The following is a 20,606-nucleotide window of genomic DNA, read 5'->3' as shown; positions in this document are numbered from 1 at the left end:
TCTTGAAAAAATGATTTCATATTTTCTGACTATATGTTACTAGCCCTGTAGCATAAATCTTAATATATATAAATCTTCTGATCGTGTGTTTGTAATTCAACTGCTTCTAAACGGCTGGACCGATTTTGATGAAAATTTTTGTGTGTGTTTAAGGAGATTCGAGGATGGTTTAAATTCACAATTTGGGCCACTGAAAAATGTTTTTTTTAAATTAATTCTTCATTTGTAATTAATTGCTTATTTTGGAATGTTTTACATTGGATCCCATAGATTGCGCTACCATCGCAGTATCCAATATTCAAACCTTAAATTGGCGTAAACGCGCAATAAACAAAACGATGAAAAAGTAAAAAGCGACATCTGTAGACAAGTTTTCATAATGTGGATAGAGTTGTTATGTGAAGCGTGGATGGGTCCTCTAGTTTTATATACCAATTAAAATAATAAATTTAACATGAGAAATTATATTTTAATTTATACTTGTATAAATTTATTAAATTTAAAACTTCGCTTAACATTATTCAACTAAATATTAATTTTTGGGAAAAATGTATTACATTATTTTGAAAATGTACTTTATTCTTATAATTTTAACACAACCGTCTTACTACTCGCTCGACTAAATTTATTATTACCGAAATGAAACTGAAGTCGGTATATGTGTAAATGGGATGTGTTGTCTCTTCGAAATTTTTTTTGGAATGAAAACTGATCTGTCAAACTGCTGAAGTGACAGTTCATTGCTTTCGATAAATGGCATACTGAAGAATATGAAGAGAGCCATAAATATATGTATGCATGCTCATGATGATACTCCCAACAACATGTTGCAAGTGCAGATAACCCAGCGGATCTGGGGACGAGAGGTTGCAAACCACTTCTCCTCACCAGTACTACACTCTGGTGGAACGATCCCACATGGCTAACAGAATCACAAGAATTCTGGCCAAAGTCTCCTGCTCGGAATATCATACCTCCGGAAAGTCGGAAAATAGAAAATTTTCATATCACTCCAGAAGAGGATGATATTCTCCAAAGATTATCATCATTTCCTCGAGCACTAAGGGTAGTCGCTTATATGCACAAATTCATCCATAAACTTAAACAAAAGGTGAAAAGGATATCAAACGATCCTGACATACAACTAACATATTCCGACTTGCAACATGCCAAGGTCAGTCTAATTTTGTATACACAAACTCGCTATTTCAGCAAAGAGAAATCAAAGTTGCTTGAAAAGCGACCTCTTGAAAAGGGAAGCTCACTTCTCGTGTTAAACCCATTCCTGGACGATAAGGGATTACTACGGGCAAATGGAAGACTAGCCAACTCCAGCCTTAGTTACAATGAACGACATCCCATCATTATCCCAGAGAAATCCCGTTTTACCTACTTATTTCTAATATATCTCCACCAGCTTACACTGCATGGTGAGCATCGCTTGATGCAACAAATGGTCCGACAAGAGTTCTATATACCGCGACTAAAGCCACAAATTAAAAGAACCATTTTCATGTGTAAACAGTGTACTCTGTACAAGCACAAAATGCGTACGCAGATCATGGCAGCCCTACCACCTGAACGCTGCAACTATGCTTTACCCTTTACCATCACTGGGGTTGATTTTGCTGGACCTTTCCAGATAAAGGCCTCAATGCTAAGGTCTTCCTCATTTAGGAAAGGGTATGTGGCTGTCTTTGTATGTTTTACAACAAAGGCAGTACACCTCGAGCTATGTTCGGATCTGACTACTGCGGCTTTTCTTGCAGCATTTGCCCGCTTTGTCGGACGGCGCGGATTTCCTTTAAAAATTATGAGCGACAATGGAAAAAACTTTGTCGGAGCTCAAAGAGCCACGGAAAAGGAGTTTTTACAATTCATGAATTCATCCCCCGAGATTGTCAGAAAATATGCACCCCAAGGGATCGATTGGCAACTCATACCCCCATGTTCTCCACACATGGGCGGACTCTGGGAATCAGCCGTAAAGAGCTTTAAGTCCCATTTAAAGAAAACGGCTGGTAACCATAAATTCAATTATGAGGAGTTTACTACATTACTCACTCGTATCGAAGCCGTACTAAACTCTAGACCTATCTCACCACTCTCGCAAGATCCCTCCGACTTCACAGCCTTAACCCCAGGGCATTTTCTAAAAGGAGCACCCATTCTGGCCATACCTGAGCCAGGCGTGGAGTCGCTATCCATATTAAACAGATGGGAACGAATTAAAATTCTCCATCATGACTTCAGCCGCCGATGGAAGGAAGACTACATAAAGGACCTTCACAAGAGATACCGGTGGAAAACTCAAGAAAAGTCACCAAAGCTTGGAGACTGCGTCCTTATACAAGATGATTGTCTCCCTCCTACGGAATGGCGACTCGGCCGCATAAAACAACTTCATTACGGTTCCGACGGTCATGTTCGAGTAGTTGATCTCCGCACTCAAACCGGAACGCTAACCAGACCTCTCGTCAAACTGTGCTTTCTACCAACCGCCGAAGATAAAGAAACGTAAAACCGAAACCGCAATATTAATAAATCAATAAATCGATAAAGCATATAAACCGCTTACCAAAACGTAACCTCGAATAACATAAATGACACAAAAGACTTAACATAAATGTCTGACAAAAAAATGACATCCTATTCATGCCACATATCGTGGCACAAAAGTCCATATTATAGTAAATTTCACAATATATTTCTAATATCATCATTTCTCTCACAGAGTAATATGGACGTGGATATGGCATCATCGTCAACGCCAACCATGCGCTCGGCAGTTTCCGCCCCTCGCTCCGAAGCTGCCCCAATAGCAGCACCCCGGACCAACATGGCACCGGCAGCGCCTCGAACAACAACAGGCGCCACCGCGACAACGGCTCCGCGTCAAAGCACGCCAGCATTACCAGCGGATCTGCAACGAATTCGTTGTCCACTATGCCGCCGCCCGCATCGGCTATCGCACTGCGGTATCTTCAAAGGCATGCCGCCGATGCAACGCCAGCAGGTGGCACAGGCGCATGGGTATTGCCTGAATTGTCTGGCAACTTCCCATGCAACTCAGGAGTGCCCATCAAATAATCGTTGCCAAATCTGTGTGCGGGCTCACCATACGCTGTTGCACCGCACTACCAGTCGCGACTCCGGGCGACCACCGGCTCCTCGCACCAGCGGTAACGTCAGGCGTTCTCAAAGAACGCCTGTGACGGCTTATCGCCGGCGTGGACACTCTCCAGCAGAATCTCGTTCCTGGCGCCAAAACCGGACAACGTCAACACGGCGCCATCAGCTTAGGCCGCAATCCCGGCGGTCAACAGGCCTCAGCAGCGTTGTAGCTACGCTACAGCAGCTACAGCGGCTTCTAGGCTAAATACTCGCCTAGGGGGGCCGGGATGGCTAAATGAGTAGCGACGTCGCATCAAATTTACATAATTTCACCACACCAAATCACATTAACACACACACACGCACATCCACCAAAACACGATGACATTCTATGGTCCAATTAGAACGAAAGGACAAGAGAAAGGCGCTCGCGCACCTTTGTTCGTTACGACATCGATCGAGCAACACCTCCGCTTTTCTCAGCATCCCGGTTCTTTCCGCTACGTACCCGTTTGTGTGTATATACATACATATATCTATTTAACGTTTTCAAAAGAACTACTGTTTGGCAATTTGTAGCCGCGTTTGCTCATCTTGTACATTTATATATAACATACATACATTGTAACTCGAACTTAAATTTTTAAAACATTTTAAAAACACATTTTTTTATATTATTTTCTAAGTGCATTTTATAAAAATAAAAGTTTATAACGATTCTTTGGAATCTGGTGCATTTTGGTTTTAAAAGAAAGTGTGGTTGGCCAGCCAGAGAATGTTTTTAAGTTCTCTGTCTTAACTGCCCATATCTTGCTGCATCTCACAGTTGTTTTTTGATATACATGGAAATTATTGTTTTAAGTACCACCCGATTAAGTATCCGCACTCGCTTATGTCCCATATTAATTTTTTTTTCCTTAATATTGGAATTATGATTATTTTTCTCATTTAACACTGAAAATGCTCAATTCTGCTATTTTCGTGTCCCCTGGTGTTAAGTGGTGAAATGCGCTAATAATTTTCTGTGGTGAAATGCACTCATCCAAAACAGTAAATATCCCAAAATTGAAATATCCCTAAATTCTCGACATCGTGAACCTTCTCTATAATATACGTTCTCTGGTTATAGCCTACCTTTAGGTTTTGCAAAATAATTAGGCATGAAAATCTGTAACATTATTGTGTATGCAAATTAGTTTTGAGTGAAGTGCGGAACACATAGAGCGCGACAGACTGCAAACTACATCTGTCAAACATTAAAATACAGACGTTCTTATGGACACTGTTATTTTGACAGCTGCACGACTACACGACTGCAGGCCGACAGTTGTCGTTCCCGCTAACTTGAATATTTCCTATATTTGTCAACGGCAGTAGGACGACAGTAGAGTTGACAGTAGAATGGAAGATAGAAAAGGAGGTATAGTGGTGATGCCACTAATATGTAAAATGTAAAATTATTCACAGCTCTAACAAACTTGACGTTATTTTACAAATAAAAGCATAAAATATCTCTATTATAGCTCTATTATATCATTTGTAATAACCAGAGAACGTATATTTACAGAGAAGGTCCAACAACGGACAAGCGTGTGAACTGTCAAAAGCTAACAAAATGCGATGAGTGCATTTCACCACAGCTAGCTAAGAAGGAGAAATCTTAACAGCGGCGCGTGAACAGAGCTGAGCATTAATGAAAATTATGCTCAGAAACATGCTTTGCTATTACAGACGTACATATGTTGGCCTTTTGCTCATATTTTTATATGCTCATATGCCATCATGTTAATTGATGTGATTATCATTTTGCGTATTTCTATGAATATATGCATAATTTATATCATTCTAATTAAATCATGCTATTTTCAAAACAATTAATTATTATTACTACAAATAATGTGCAATTAAGAGTTATTTATTAAAATATTTCTTATGTTTCAGAATATATTATAATTTCATATGTATATGAATATGTTTGTAAATATAATATACATATGTATGTATGTATATGTATATGAGATACTATCATAATATCATAAAAACTTAATATACATATTACAATAATATGTCATTTAATTTTCATACGCATATACATATCAGCGCAGAATTACATATGCACATATGTATGTAAGTACAATTCAAATTCAAATCGTAATATCATTTATCAGTAAAAAGTGTGCGCGCACTGCTCTATATGTATGTATGTACATGCATATGTGTACGACATTGCCGAACAAATAGAGTAGAATCCCGATTATCCGAACACCGATTATCCGAATATCCGATTATCCGGACTCATTCGTCTCGGCTCTAATTGTCAATTTGAAAATGTTTTAACGGTGCAATGATACATGTTACGACAAGTTTATTTTCGCGTCTGATCGTGTTACGTGTACTCCCGCTTTCATTTGTTTGCGGGATAGTGTTTGTTATAGTTTCATTTTCTTAGATAGCGTTCAACTGAAAGGTTGTCTCTTACTTTTGTCTGCCTTTTTGTGTTAGAAGTTTACAATGTCCAAGCGAAAAAGAGTAGTGTTGCCTCTTAATGACAAAGTGAAGATAATTAAAAGTATAAAAAATGGTGAATCTGGCAGTAAGTTGGCACAAATATATGGTGTAGGAACTTCTACGATATCAGACATTAAAAAGAATTCTGATGCCATAATGAAATTCACCTGCGCGCTTGAGAAAGAAGATGGAAGTTCGCAACGTAAAGTTATGAAAAAATCTCAAAATGAAATTCTGGAGAATGCAGTTTATACTTGGTTTTTACAAAAGAGAGCATGTGGCCAGCCCATATCAGGACCTCTGTTATGTGAAAAAGCATTGGATTTTAATCAAAAACTTGGTGGTGATAATTCTTTCAAAGCGAGCTGTGGATGGTTAGCAAGATTCAAATCTAGACATGGCATTCGAGAACTGGAGATTCAAGGAAAGAAACTTTCTGCTAACGTTGCATCAGCCAACTCTTTTGTAGACGAGTTAAAAGAATTTCTAGATGAAAAAGAATACGATTTTGATTTTGTATACAATGCAGATGAAACAGGTCTTAATTGGAAAGCTCTACCAAGCAGATCGTTAGCATCGCATCGTGAAAATGCAGCACCTGGGCACAAAGTGAGTAAGGACAGAGTTACAGTTATGGTTTGCGCAAACGCTAATGGAACTCATCGATTGCCACTGCTACTTATTGGTAAATCAAAAAATCCGCGCTGTTTCAAAAATGTTAAAATCCCCTTAACTTACGCTAACCAAAAAAAAGCATGGATGAACACAGATATTTTTCTTACTTGGTATGAAAATACGTTTATTCCTGAAGTGAAGAAATTTCAAAAGGACGTGGGGAAAGAGGGCGACGTATTGTTGTTGTTAGATAATGCACCAACGCACCCTTCCGCTGAAACACTAAATCGAGAAAATGGGAAGTTCACAGTTAAGTTTTTACCTCCTAACGTAACATCGATATTGCAACCAATGGACCAAAGTATCATTGAAACTTTAAAACGTTTATACAGAAAGCAACTATTGCGTCGTCTTTTGACAACAAAGGACAGTGAAATAGAAACGACGTTAAAGTTTTTTAAGGAAACAAATTTGAAAGATTGTTGTTATATGCTGGTAGAAGCAGAGAACATAAAACATAGAGAAGGTGCAGGTTCGACAGCGAACATTTGATAAATTTGTGACACGGAATCTCACCACACAAATACAGAATTCACGCTGTGAAATGTTAAAATTTTAACAGTTCTCCACATATTCAACAAAGAATATGAAGAGAAATAAATATATGTATTTACGGCATATGATGAGAGGGCATATACGCTCAAGCAGAGAATATTGAAGAAAAATAAGTTCTTTGATATTCCATAGGAAATATGTTCTATTACGTATGGAAATATGAATGTATGTAGAACTTTTATTTATTATTTTTCATAATATTTTATGTTAATTTTTTTTTATAATAAGTCATTTTGATATATACGCAATGTACGAATGTAAGGAATTTTGTTTTGCCGTCGGCATTTCTATTTCTCATACTTCAATTTTTGCTTTCAACCAAGGAATTGGTTGTATGTACATATGTATGTGCAATGTATGCCCTTGCGTTATGCCGTCGGCATTTCCATATTGTCATATGTATAAAAGTAATTATATATTTGTTTGTTTCGTTTTGGCCCAATTTTGTATATTAAGACAAGTGTCAATAATTGCGCCAAAATCAAATAAATATTTACATATCATATACCAGGGAACCAGTAAAAATCTTCTTCTTGCATGTTCTTTGTATACATATATCATATGTAAATGTATTGAGCTTTACACACAAATGAAAGTAACCATCCTTCTTTCTCCTACTTATATGTACTTATGTATGTATATTGGCCCAACTGACAAGTGTCGATAATTGCGCCAAAATAAAACATATTATGTATTCATATGTAAATATGTTTTAAACTTTATATAAAATTGAACTGCCAATAATTGCGCCAATTTTCATAAAGTTTGTGATTTTGTTCGGGTAAGACGTGTTGTCGTTCGGTTAAGTCGTGAATTTTCTATTAATTAATTTTAAAAAGTGTACTATGCCTAAAGTTCGGAAGTGTCGCGTGCGCGGATGTGAAAGTACCAACGGCGGGGTACTACGTTTATTTAGTTTCCCAAGTGAATGGGAGTTGGCTGAAAAGTGGAAGGAGAACTTAAAAATTTCTCCCATTGACTACTTTCCAGCCACCAACTCATTCGTTTGTGAGAAACATTTTGTAAAAGAGGCAATTGGCCCAAAAAGACTTAAAGTGAATGCTGTACCAGAGAACTTAAAACATAGAGAAGGTGCAGGTTCGACAGCGAACATTTGATAAATTTGCGACACGGAATCTCACCACACAAATACAGAATTCACGCTGTGAAATGTTAACATTTTTAACAGTTCTCCACATATTCAACAAAGAATATGAAGAGAAATAAATATATGTATTTACGGCATATGATGAGAGGGCATATATGCTCAAGCAGAGAATATTGAAGAAAAATAAGTTCTTTGATATTCCACTTTTAACAGCGAAAAATGTGTACAAAACACACGTCTCACACAGAGAACATAAAGACATTTTTTATTGTGTTCTCTGTCTCACATGGCCAAAAATATGAAGACATAAATATATGTATGTACGCAGGCTCCTTATGATACTCCCAACCACAGCATTGTGATATTTTCATGCTTCAATTTTTGCTTTGAACCAGGCAATCGCAATGTATGCAAATATGTATGCTTTTGCGTTTTGCCGTCGGCATTTCCATATTGGCATGTAAAAATAATTATGAGTATAAATGCATGCATAGTAATATTTACAGTCAATTTGGACTTGCATATTTAATACTTTTATTTGATTTTTACATAGTATACTCTAATATACTAATAAATATTTTTGTATTATGTTTCTTACTAATAGAAATTTAATTTACCACAAAAATATATAGATACATAAATATATCGTCTATCATATTAATCTTATTATCTGCCCATATGATTGCACGTATACGCATGTGCGCATTCAGAAATTCAAATCATGATTTTATCACTTATCAATACACATATTACATGTGCGCGGATTGATCTGCATGTTCATATACATATGTACATACATTCATTTATGCTTATACTTATATGTACATATATTTGCATACATTGCCGAACAAATAATGCACAAGCATACAAACATACATATGCGTACACATGTGAATATGTCGCCAACAAAACAACAATTGTCTAAATAGCAAAAGCACCACAAGTCAATATGGCTGCCGAATTGGCGAAGCCCAAATGTAGTAAATTTTACAACAAAAACGATTTCATTCATAAACGCAGGCGCATATGCCACAAGCGACCTAGCTTCATTCATAAAAACAGACGCCGTAACATCTCCCCGAACATGCCTTTGCCTACAAGCGTCTTTTCGCGGCGATGGCAAAAGCTAAAAATCATAAATTGAACAACTTTCTGATGATTCTTCACAGAAAGAAGTGACAAAAGTGGCAACATAGCCGTTGTCGATTTACAATATTTGTCTAAAATATTTTTCCATGACTCGCAAAAATCTGCGTCGATATGTATGCAAGCTCATACATATGCATACATATTTACGCTAGTTTGTTGGCGAAGCTGTTACAGAGGCAAGGGAAGAGGTGACAATCGGCGGCCATTAGTTTATTTTTTCGGCACAGCTTGGATTTTCTATCATCACATAAGTGCTGAACCAATGAGCGCGACACATATTAGAATACACACGTTCTTAGGGACACAGTTATTGAGCCAGCTGCACAACTACATAACTGTGTCCATAAGAACGTGTGTATTGGATAGATATCGTTTGCAGTCTGTCGCGCTCAATGTGTTCAGCACTTGACTCTTTGACAAAACGCAAGTTTCGGCCATTGGTTGACCGTGAAAACGGAGATGCGAAAGAAGCGTGCGACACTTGTTATTATGAATGTATGTACATATGTATATGGCTCACATTTGCTTTCGTAAACATACAAACAAATGTGCCAAAGAAATAATATATGTGCATATGCATGTGTCATAGAAATTGTATTGGTACAAATATGGAAATGATAACGAAATAATGCGAATATGCATATTTCATGAAGGTCATTAATTTTTTTTTAAGAAATGGAAGGAATGAATGGAAGTGTTTACATGAGCACATTTAAGTTCATTTCATAATAGTCGAAATTAATATCATTTTTGAAATAATAATTTATTGAAAATTATTTTTTATTTAATTTTATAACTTAAAATTCTTACCATTTTTCGGAAAATAATCACGCATATGTGACAATGGTTCATATAATACAAAATAAGCATGCAGACATACATATGTCACTCAGAGAATGTTTTTTTACATTCTCTGTGTGATTTTGTATATATTTTTCTACAAAGCAATTCTCTTTATTCATTTTCGTATGAATTCAGTCGCTTTAACATATATTTCTGCCATTGCACATGCTCAATTCTGCTAAATAGCAGCGAGAATGGTGAAATTCCGTGTCGCAATTTTATAAGCTCTGTTAACCGTCCAATCGAACATCATACAGAATTCAATTTGCGCCTCCTCTATGTTTTATGTTCTCTGGTAGAAGCGTGGAACTCTGTGGGAATGCAGACATTAAAAAGAGCTTGGAATAAATTATTAAAATTAACACTATCTAATTCCTCGATTAAACCGCATGACGATTTTAAAGAAATTACAGAAGCAATGAAAATTCTTAGCATTGGTGAAGAGGGTGCGATGAAGAAAATATTAAGGAATGGCTGAACTGCGATAATGAAGACCCTGGATTTCAGATATTAACTGATGAAGAAATCATTGAGGATTTGAACAATAACGAAAGAGAAGATGAAGAAGATACTGAAACTGGGGAAGTATGTCAAGTACCATCTCACGCAGAAGCTTTTGAAGCTCTTGATATTGATTTTAAGTGGTTTGAAAGACAGGATGTATCGGATCCCATACAGTTGTTACAACTGAAACGCATCAGGGACTTGGCCGCAATGAAGCGAAATGATTCTTTACGTCAAAGACCAATAACAAGTTATTTCCAACCAAAGTTTTAAATTACATAGGCATTATGTAATACATTAATTATCGTTATAGCTCGGTTTTTATATATCGTACATATGTATTATCTGAACTACACTTGTAAAACTTATTACATAATAAAACTTTATTATATTTTAAATATTGTTTGATTTGCTTTGAAATCGATTATCCGGATTTTCGATTATACGGAATACCCCTGGTTTTAATTGATGCGGATAATCGGGATTCTACTGTAATGTATACCAACCAACATACAAATATGAGTACATATGTAAATAAAAAAAAAGCGTTCGGATAGTTGAGTGAAGTGGTAGTGTTTTTTTACGCTCTTGAATTTCTTGGATTAATCCCAATTTTCACTGAAAGTGTAAACACAATGGCTACGACAGACTGCAAACTACATCTGTCAAATATTAAAATACACACGTTCTTATGGGCAGTGTTATTTTCACAGCTGCACGACTACACGACTGCAGGCCGACAGTTGTCGTTCTCGCTAACTTCAATATCCTCCTATTTTTGCCAACGACAGTACGACGACAGTAGAGTTGACAGTAGATTGGAAGATAGAAAGAGGAGGTAGAGTGGTGATGCCACTAATATGTAAAATGTAAAATTATTCACAGCTCTAACAAACTTGACGTTATTTTACAAATAAAGCATAAAATAGCTATATTATAGCTCTATTATATCATTTGTAATAACAAGTGATAATTTAAAGCAAAAATATTTACCTATTTACTTATTTTTTGCATAAAAATTTCACTTTGAACAAAATATTAAAATTTCATTGAAGTGAAAGGTATTAGTATGGCCACAACGAAATTGTGTACATGCAAAATGGACAACTGCGTTGTTTTGTATACATGCCGGCCATTGTGTTGTTGTTGCTTCTCAAAATGTACATGTAGTAAGATGAACAACGACGTTTTCAGTTCACTGTCGTGCCGCTGCAGTCTATCGTAGCCATTGTGTTTACACTTTGAGACAGCAAATAGATTTTGTCTTGGCACTTACCGGAAGTCCGGAGGATTCAAGTGGATAATAGGCCTTGAGAAATAGCTAAGTACAATTTGTTTTAAATAAAAATTCATTTGTACATACCTGTACTTTATCGTGGCAAATTTTTTAGTTTTAAGTTTTTTTTCCATTTCCCCTACTAACAGCAAATCACAGCAAAACGTGCACATATTTTTTATGCCGTTTTGTTTTGATTAATCAGCCGTTCTCCGTTTTCGCTTTCTCCCTTTTCGTTTTGCTTATGGGTTAGGCGTTGAACATACTGATCGACAGGTGGAGCCAGACTATTTTCTCACTGAGGCATGGCCTCTGAGAGTAGTATGGGGCGTACCCCAGGGAATCCTTTCCGGAGGAATTCTAAAATTTTGAGAACGCCTCCTAACGGCAGGAATGAGGAATCCACTGCTGCTGGATCAACAATTAGCGATGAAACAACTGACCGAGCAAGCAGAAGTGAAGAGAATTCACTAAATAATGAAACTTCCGACCATTTTAACAAGCTGGGTTGTAAAATTAAAGAGTTGGAAAATATGATGGCTGGGCAAAGGCACGTAAATAAACTATGCGCGATTTACTGAGTAGCATAATGAGCCTATATAAAAAAGCCGAGAAACCGGAGAAAAAAAATATGGTTGAGAAAGCAACCCAGATATCTCATATTCTTAAAGAGATGAATACCCCAAAGCGGCTGCGTGAAGCATCGGGTGACCTACCCCCCACGAAAAAACTGAAAAAAGCTACTGAGAGGTTGCAACAAGTAAGCAGGGAGCCAACGAAAGTAATACAAGAAAATATTACGAGTCAAGATAGCGCAGGTGAAAAATGGGTGGATGTTGTGAAAAAGAAGAAGCCAATTCAGAAGAAAATTAGAACGAAACCGGACGCCATCATAATAATCAAAAAGGAGGGTGCGTCTTATGCTGATATTCTCCGGAAGATAAAAAAGCGACAGTGGTCATGAAGAGCTTGGATCAAACGTGACCTATATACGAAAGACGATGAAAGGAGACCTACTCATCGAGTTGAAAAATCAGGCAGACAAGAGAGCCGAATCATTTCAAACCGTCTTAGAGGGAGCGGTGGGTGAAATGGCGCTGATACAGCCAAAAACCCATAACGTTACAATAGTGTGTAAAGACCTAGACGAAATTACAACACCAGAAGAAATCTGCGAGGCACTAAAAAAAGAGAGTGGGTTCCAAAACCTGGAGAAAACAAGCGTCAAAAATATGAGGAAAACCCGAAGTGGCACACAAATAGCTCTTCTTTCTCTGCGCGCTCAAGACGCTAAAGTTGCACTAAAATTGGGCAAAGTGAAGATAGGGAGGTCTATCTGTCGTCTTAGAGAATACTCACCCATTACCCGATGTTTTAGGTGCTTCCAACTGGGTCATATAGCACACAAATGTGTCAGTCAGACTGACGGTCAGCCCGCTGTACACGCTGCGGAGCTGCAGGGCACATAGCAAAAGTATGCAAAAATGCCCCGAGTTGTATGCTTTGCAAAGGAGAGCACTCCGTCTTAAGTACGACATGTCCGAAGTACGTACAAATGATGAAAACAATGAAAAAATGAGGTTGTTACAGCTAAAACTTAATCACTGCGCTGCAGCACAAGATCTGCTAAAACAAACAGTCCAAGAAGAGAATATAGATGTCGCCTTACTAAGCGAACCATATAGACTGCGTTCGGAGAGCACTTGGTGTAAAGATAGAAGTGGCAAAGCAGCAATATGGGCCTGCAAAGGACAAGCTTTCTCATCCCGCTCCAAAGAAGTCCATTACGGCTTTACATGGGCGAAGATGCAAGGTATATATTTTGTAAGCTACTATGCTCGTCCTAGCGCAACAATTAGAGAATTTGAAGATTTTCTCCTGGAACTTTCTCTAGAGACCAGAAACAAATCGCCAATAATAATAGCGGGTGATTTTAACGCATGGTCTACTGCTTGGGGTAGCAGAATTACAAATCACCGTGGTCGCCTCATTCTAGAATTTTTGAGTCAAACAAACCTCACGATTCTAAACAATGGCACAAAAAATACGTTTCAAAAGGGTAATAAAGGTTCTATAATAGACCTAATGTTTGCTAACGACACGCTTAGCAGACATATTAAGTGGAAGGTATCAGATATTTACACAAATAGCGACCATATGGCTATAATCGCTGAAGTTTCGTTCTCCCAAGAAAGGGAACTGTCTCGCAGAAATCCCTCTCGAAAACGTAGTTGGCGTGAAAAGGAATTTGATACCGACGTCTTTGAGAGTGTCTGGAGTGCGGCAAAGGCACCAGGCGAAGACGCCACCCACTTAGTATCCGCTGTGCAGAAGGAACTAGTTGCAGCATGCGACGCAACAGGACGAGATACAATAACGATCGAAAGCCGGTATACTGGTGGAGCGACGAAATTGCCAAGCTGAGGAAGCTCTGTCACTCAGCTAGACGTCGCGCTCAACGAAACCAGGGAGGGGAAAACGAAATCCGCCTCAGAGAAGCATTTAAATGCCAAAGAAAGCTCTTGAAGTCAGCCATTATCCGTAGTAAGAGATCCTGTTTCGAAAAGCTATGTGAGGAAGCGAACATAGACCCCTGGGGATCGGCATACAAAATTTGTATGTCGAAATTCAAAAATAAGTCGCAGCAACCTAAGAACGCATCATTTATGGAAAATGTTGTCGAAGCGTTATTCCCCATACATGCATCCATTTCCTACATTAAAAGAAACGAAGCTACGGAGCTACCTCTATTAGTCACAGAAGACGAACTATTGGCTATTGCGAAAAAAATCAAAAACTCTAAAGCGCCTGGAATAGATGGTATACCAAATAGAGCCCTTAAAGAAGCCATAACTCTTAGACCCAATTTATTTATTAACATGTACAACGCGTGTATATTAGAAGAGGTGTTCCCCGATCCGTGGAAGATTCAGCGCCTGGTTCTACTCCGAAAGCCAAAAAAGCCACCAGAAGAACCTTCATCATATCGACCTCTTTCCATGCTCGACACGATTGGGAAAGTGTACGAAACCGCTTGGAACTAGCTATCCAAAAAGCCGGCGGATTATCAGAGAGACAATAAGGCTTCATAAAAAAGAGATCCACTATTGACGCACTACGAGAAGTCGTCGATATTGCGAAATGTGCAGTAAGTGGCAAAAGATGGAAAGGTGACACAAAAAAGTAGCTTATGCGGACGACCTCATGGTGGTAGCAGTCGCCAAACAATTAGCCGACCTGAGAAATAAATGTAATGAGTGCTTAAATAGTCTACGCCAATGGTTCTCATCTATGAGTCTGAAACTGGCGGAGGAAAAAACAGAAGTTTTACTGATAAGCACTAGGAAGATAGAAGAACGAATAGAGCTCACCATAGGGGAATGCAAGATTACCTCGCAGCTGCAATTGAAGTATCTGGGGGTAATACTAGATTCCAAATTAAAATTTAAAGAACACTTGGAGTATACTTCCGCCAAGGCAAATGATGACCAATAGAGGCTGTGTGCGTTCCAGCCGGCGATTCTTAATAGCGAAAGCAATGAGTTCCGTAATACTGTACGCGGCACCAGTATGGATGCAGGCAATGGATATAAAAGCGTATGCAAAACAAATAATTGCAGTGCATAGGCTTTCTGCAATTCGGGTAATTAGTGCTTTCCGGACTATATCGACCGACGCTGCTGAAGTATTAGCCAGCATGCCGCCTATTGACATCCAGGGAGATGAACTCGAGCGTTTATATCAATTATCAACGCCTAAAACAGTATCGGTAAGGACAGAGGAGAGAAACAAGAGTACTAAAATGTGGCAGGAGCGGTGGAATTCCTCATCCAAAGGGCGCTGGACCCATCGACTTATACCGGACATCTACTCATGGATAGACAGACGACATGGGGACTTAGATTTCTATCTGACCCAAATACTTAGTGGACATGGATGCTTTAGAAGCTACCTTTTCAGATTCCACAATGACATTAGTCCGAACTGTCCGACTTGTACAGAGCATATAGAAGACTCTGAACATGTATTATTTCATTGCCCTCGATTTTCGAATACAAGGGAACAGCTAAAAACCACACTCGGTGGTAGTTTTACGGTCGATAACTTGACGACACTCATGTGTCAGTCGACTGATAAATGGAAAGCTGTCAGCGAAGCGTCAGCGTTCATAATGACCAAACTGAGATCTTTTCAGCAGACTAGGCGGCCGTCAGTCCGCGCAATAGAGGAGACTTAAATGTCTTGTCCCTCCCACGAAGTAATACCTAGCCGGTAGTTCCGTGGGAGAGTCCTGAGTTGGGAGTAGGTTAGGTTTAGCGGATTAAAGTTCCGCACTTCGGCTTTCGATGCTTCCCCCTACTATAAAAAAAAACAAAAAAAAAACACATGTAAATATGTGCGCATGACATTCCCACACAAATAATGCATACACAACGTACATACTTATACATACGTTCACATGTAGATATGTCACCCGTAAAAACTACGAATATTCTTCTACAAAAACAACAATGGTTTCAAATAGCATTAGCAGCGTCACAAGTCAATATGGCAGCCAAGTCGATGCCCAAATTTGTAGAAGAACACACAAAAACAATATTTTCATTCATGAACGCAAGCACACTTTCAACAAGCAAACTTGCTTCATTCATAAAAACAAATACCATTACATCTCCCCGAGCATGCCTTTGCCAACAAGCGTCCTTTCGCGACGATGGCAAAAGCTTAAAATCATAAATTGAACAATTTCTGATATTTGTATGAGAAGGAAAAAGCGACAACCCGGCAAATATAAGTATAGAATAAAATTGACAACATAGTTTATTTGTCGATTTTCAAGTCAAGAAATGTGCCAAAGAAAATATTCAATATTCCTTTGATTTATGTGTACGGTGAATCCCGGTTAAGTAGTATTCCGCTTAAATGAAAATCAGCCCTCTTAACCAGAGAACTTAAAAACACAGAGAAGGTGCAATTATAAAGTCGATTTTCTTGTATATACATATTTAGCAATCGATATTGAATTGCTTCAAATCACTATTTTAACATTATTAAGTTAATTAGCTTTCTTCATCTTACTGAAGTTGACATAAATCCATAACGGCAGTGCATTTGGAAGAATTCGACAATCTTATATTCAGGTATAAAGTCGATTTTCTTGTATATACACATTTAGCAGTCGATATTGAATTGCCTTAAATCATTAATTTAACATATTTAAGTTAATTAACCTTCTTCATCTTACTGAAGTTGACATAAAGCCATAACGGCAGTGCATTTGGAAGAATTCGACATTCTTATATTCAGGTACAAAATCGGTTTTCTTGTATATACACATTTAGCAGTCGATATTGAGGTGCTTAAAATCATTAATTTAACATATTTAAGTTAATTTATTTAATTTGGAGGATGGAGTCATGTGTAGAAGTTCACGCAAGTGAGGAAAGTTCTCTGATCGCCATTCACTTGGGAGTGGCCAGAAACGATTCTTTTACACATGGCTCAAGCGTAGTGAGCTGCTTCCGGTCTTTGACCAAGTATCTTCTGGGTAGCCGAAGAACATCCGTTCGAAGGCGAGCTAATGTGAGAAGGCGAAACATTCCCTACATAGGGTTGTGCGCTGGGCTTGGGACCCGCCACGTAAAAAACAATACCAATGAAAAGTTGAAACAGCGTTTGATGACGACCATGGCAAACGGAATAAGGACTACGATTTGAGGGCATGCACCTGGAATGTCCGGACCCTTAATTGGGAAGGTGCCGCTGCCCAGCTGGTTGATGTCCTCGTAAAGACAAAGGCTGACATCACCGCCGTCCAAGAAATGCGATGGACGGGACAAGGACAGAGACGAGTAGGTCCTTGTGACATTTACTACAGTGGCCATATAAAGGAGCGCAAGTTTGGTGTAGGATTCGTGGTGGGAGAGAGACTCCGTCGCCGAGTACTATCATTCACTGCGGTGAATGAACGTCTAGCCACAATCCGCATCAAAGCGAGGTTCTTCAACATATCGCTGATTTGCGCCCACGCCCCGATGGAAGAGAAGGACGATGTGACCAAAGATGCCTTCTATGAGCGCTTGGAGCGCGCTTATGAGAGCTGCCCCCGCCACGATGTCAAAATCGTGCTTGGCGACTTTCCCGCCAGGGTGGGCAAAGAAGGTATATTTGGCACTACGGTCGGTAAATTCAGCCTCCACGACGAAACATCCCCAAATGGGTTGAGGCTGATTGACTTCTGCCGGGGCCCGAAATATGGTTATCTGTAGTACTAGATTCCAGCATAAGAAGATTCATCAAGCTACCTGGCTGTCTCCGGATCGAAAAACTACCAACCAGATCGATCATGTTGTGATAGACGGAAGACACGTCTCCAGTGTTTTAGATGTGCGTGCGCTCCGAGGTCCTAACATCGACTCGGACCACTATCTTGTTGCAGCTAAGATTCGCACCCGCCTCTGTGCAGCAAAAAACGCGCGCCAACAAACACAAGGAAGGTTCGACGTCGAGAAGCTGCAATCACAACAGACAGCCGAACGATTTTCTACTCGGCTTGCACTCCTGCTCTCTGAGAGCACTCGTCAACAACTCGGTATAAGGGAACTGTGGGACGGCATTTCAAACTCCTTACGTACAGCTGCAACCGAAACCATTGGTTTTCGGAAAGTGCAAAAGAACAGCTGGTACGACGAGGAGTGCCGTGTCGCAGCGGAGAGAAAACAGGCTGCCTACCTCGCAACATTACGATCAACCACTACACGTGCGGGATGGGATAGATACCGAGAGTTGAAAAGGGAAGCGAGACGCATCTGCAGACAGAAAAAGAAAGAGGCTGAAATGCGTGAGTACGAAGAGCTTGATAAGCTGGCCGACAGGGGTAATGCTCGAAAATTCTACGAAAAAATGCGGCGGCTTACGGAAGGTTTCAAGACCGGAGCGTATTCCTGTAGAACCCTCAAAGGTGATCTAGTCACTGATGCCCAGAGCATACTTAAATTATGGAGGGAACACTTCTCCAGCCTGCTGAATGGCAGTGAACGCACAACACCAGGAGAAGGAGAACGCGATTCCCGAATCGATGACGATGGAGCAGACGTTCCATTACCCGACCATGAAGATGTTCGAATAGCAATTGCCCGCCTGAAGAACAACAAAGCGGCAGGGGCCGACGGATTGCCGGCCGAGCTATTAAAACACGGCGGCGAAGAACTGATAAGGTGCATGCATCAGCTTCTTTATAAAGTATAGTCGGATGAAAGCATGCCCAACGATTGGAATTTAAGTGTGCTATGCCCAATCCATAAAAAAGGAGACCCCACAATCTGCGAGCGTATTGTGTGAAAGATTAAAGCCCACCGTCAACAAACTGATTGGACCTTATCTGTGTGGCTTTAGACCTGGAAAATCAATAACCGACCAGATATTCACCATGCGCCAAATCTTGGAAAAGACTCGTGAGAGAAGAATCGACACACATCACCTCTTTGTCGATTTTAAAGCTGCTTTCGACAGCACGAAAAGGAGCTGCCTTTTGCCGCGATGTCTGAATTTGGTATCCCCGCAAAACTAATACGGCTGTGTAAACTGACGTTGAGTAACACCAAAAGCTCCGTCAGGATCGGAAAGGACCTCTCCGAGCCGTTCGATACCAAACGAGGTTTCAGACAAGGCGACTCCCTATCGTGCGACTTCTTCAACCTGCTTCTGGAGAAAATAGTTCGAGCTGCAGAACTAAATAGAGAAGGTACCATCTTCTATAAGAGTGTACAGCTGCTGGCGTATGCCGATGGTATTGATATCATCGGCCTCAACACCCGCGCCGTTAGTTCTGCTTTCTCCAGGCTGGACAAGGAAGCACAGAAAATGGGTCTGGCAGTGAACGAGGGCAAGACGAAATATCTCCTGTCATCAAACGAACAGTCGTCGCACTCGCGACTTGGCACTCACGTCACTGTTGACAGTCATATCTTTGAAGTCGTAGATAATTTCGTCTATCTTGGAACCAGCGTAAACACCACCAACAATGTCAGCCTAGAAATCCAACGCAGGATAACTCTTGCCAACAGGTGCTACTTCGGACTGAGTAGGCAATTGAGAAACAAAGTCCTCTCTCGACAAACAAAAACCAAACTCTATAAGTCACTCATAATTGCCATCCTGCTGTATGGTGCAGAGTCATTGACGATGTCAACAACGGATGAGTCGACGTTGCGAGTTTTCGAGAGAAAAGTTCTGCGAAAGATTTATAGTCCTTTGCGTGTTAGCCACGGCGAATACCGCATTCGATGGAACGATGAGCTGTACGAGATATACGACGACATCGACATAGTTCAGCGAATTAAAAGACAGCGGCTACGATGGCTAGGTCATGTTGTCCGGATGGACGAAAGCACTCCAGCTTTGAAAGTATTCGACGCAGTACCCGCCGGGGGAAGCAGAGGAAGAGGAAGATCTCCACTCCGTTGGAAGGACCAAGTGGAGAAGGACCTGGGTTCGCTTGGAATATCCAATTGGCGCCACGTAGCGAAAAGAAGAAACGACTGGCGCGCTGTTGTTAACTCGGCTATAATCGCTTAAGCGGTTTCTACGCCAATTAAGAAGAGGAAGACTTAAAACAATAATTTCCGTGTATATCAAAAAACAATCGTGAGATGCAGCAAGACATGGGCAGTTAAAAGGCTGATTTTCATTTAAGCGGAATACTACTTAACCGGAATTCACCGTACACATAAATCAGAGGAATATTGAATATTTTATATATTTTGGCACATTTCTTGACTTGAAAATCGACAAATAAACAATTTTATTCTTTACTTATATTTGCGGGGTTGTCGCTTTTTCCTTCTCATACAAATATCAGAAATTGTTCAATTT

General features: G+C 39.6%; 2 protein-coding genes across 2 annotated transcripts; both read left to right on the top strand.

The window, feature by feature from the left end:
• The first annotated feature begins 2,486 nt into the window (after positions 1–2,486).
• LOC120780905 lies at positions 2,487–3,418 on the top strand. Its single transcript, XM_040113141.1, has 2 exons — positions 2,487–2,517; positions 2,735–3,418. The coding sequence occupies exon 2, from the start codon at positions 2,741–2,743 to the stop codon at positions 3,377–3,379; it is 639 nt and encodes a 212-aa protein (XP_039969075.1). The 5' UTR covers positions 2,487–2,517; positions 2,735–2,740; the 3' UTR covers positions 3,380–3,418.
• A 2,207-nt stretch (positions 3,419–5,625) lies between these two features.
• On the top strand, positions 5,626–10,729 carry LOC120780702 (jerky protein homolog-like). The gene is made up of 2 exons (XM_040112962.1): positions 5,626–6,732; positions 10,460–10,729. The coding sequence occupies exons 1-2, from the start codon at positions 5,626–5,628 to the stop codon at positions 10,727–10,729; spliced, it is 1,377 nt and encodes a 458-aa protein (XP_039968896.1).
• Positions 10,730–20,606: the final 9,877 nt, after the last annotated feature.

This window comes from Bactrocera tryoni, unplaced genomic scaffold (assembly GCF_016617805.1).
Source record: "Bactrocera tryoni isolate S06 unplaced genomic scaffold, CSIRO_BtryS06_freeze2 scaffold_25, whole genome shotgun sequence".
NCBI classification, from domain to species: Eukaryota; Metazoa; Arthropoda; class Insecta; order Diptera; family Tephritidae; genus Bactrocera; species Bactrocera tryoni.
Note: the sequence above shows the minus strand (reverse complement) of the source record. Positions and strands in the feature narration are given on the sequence as shown.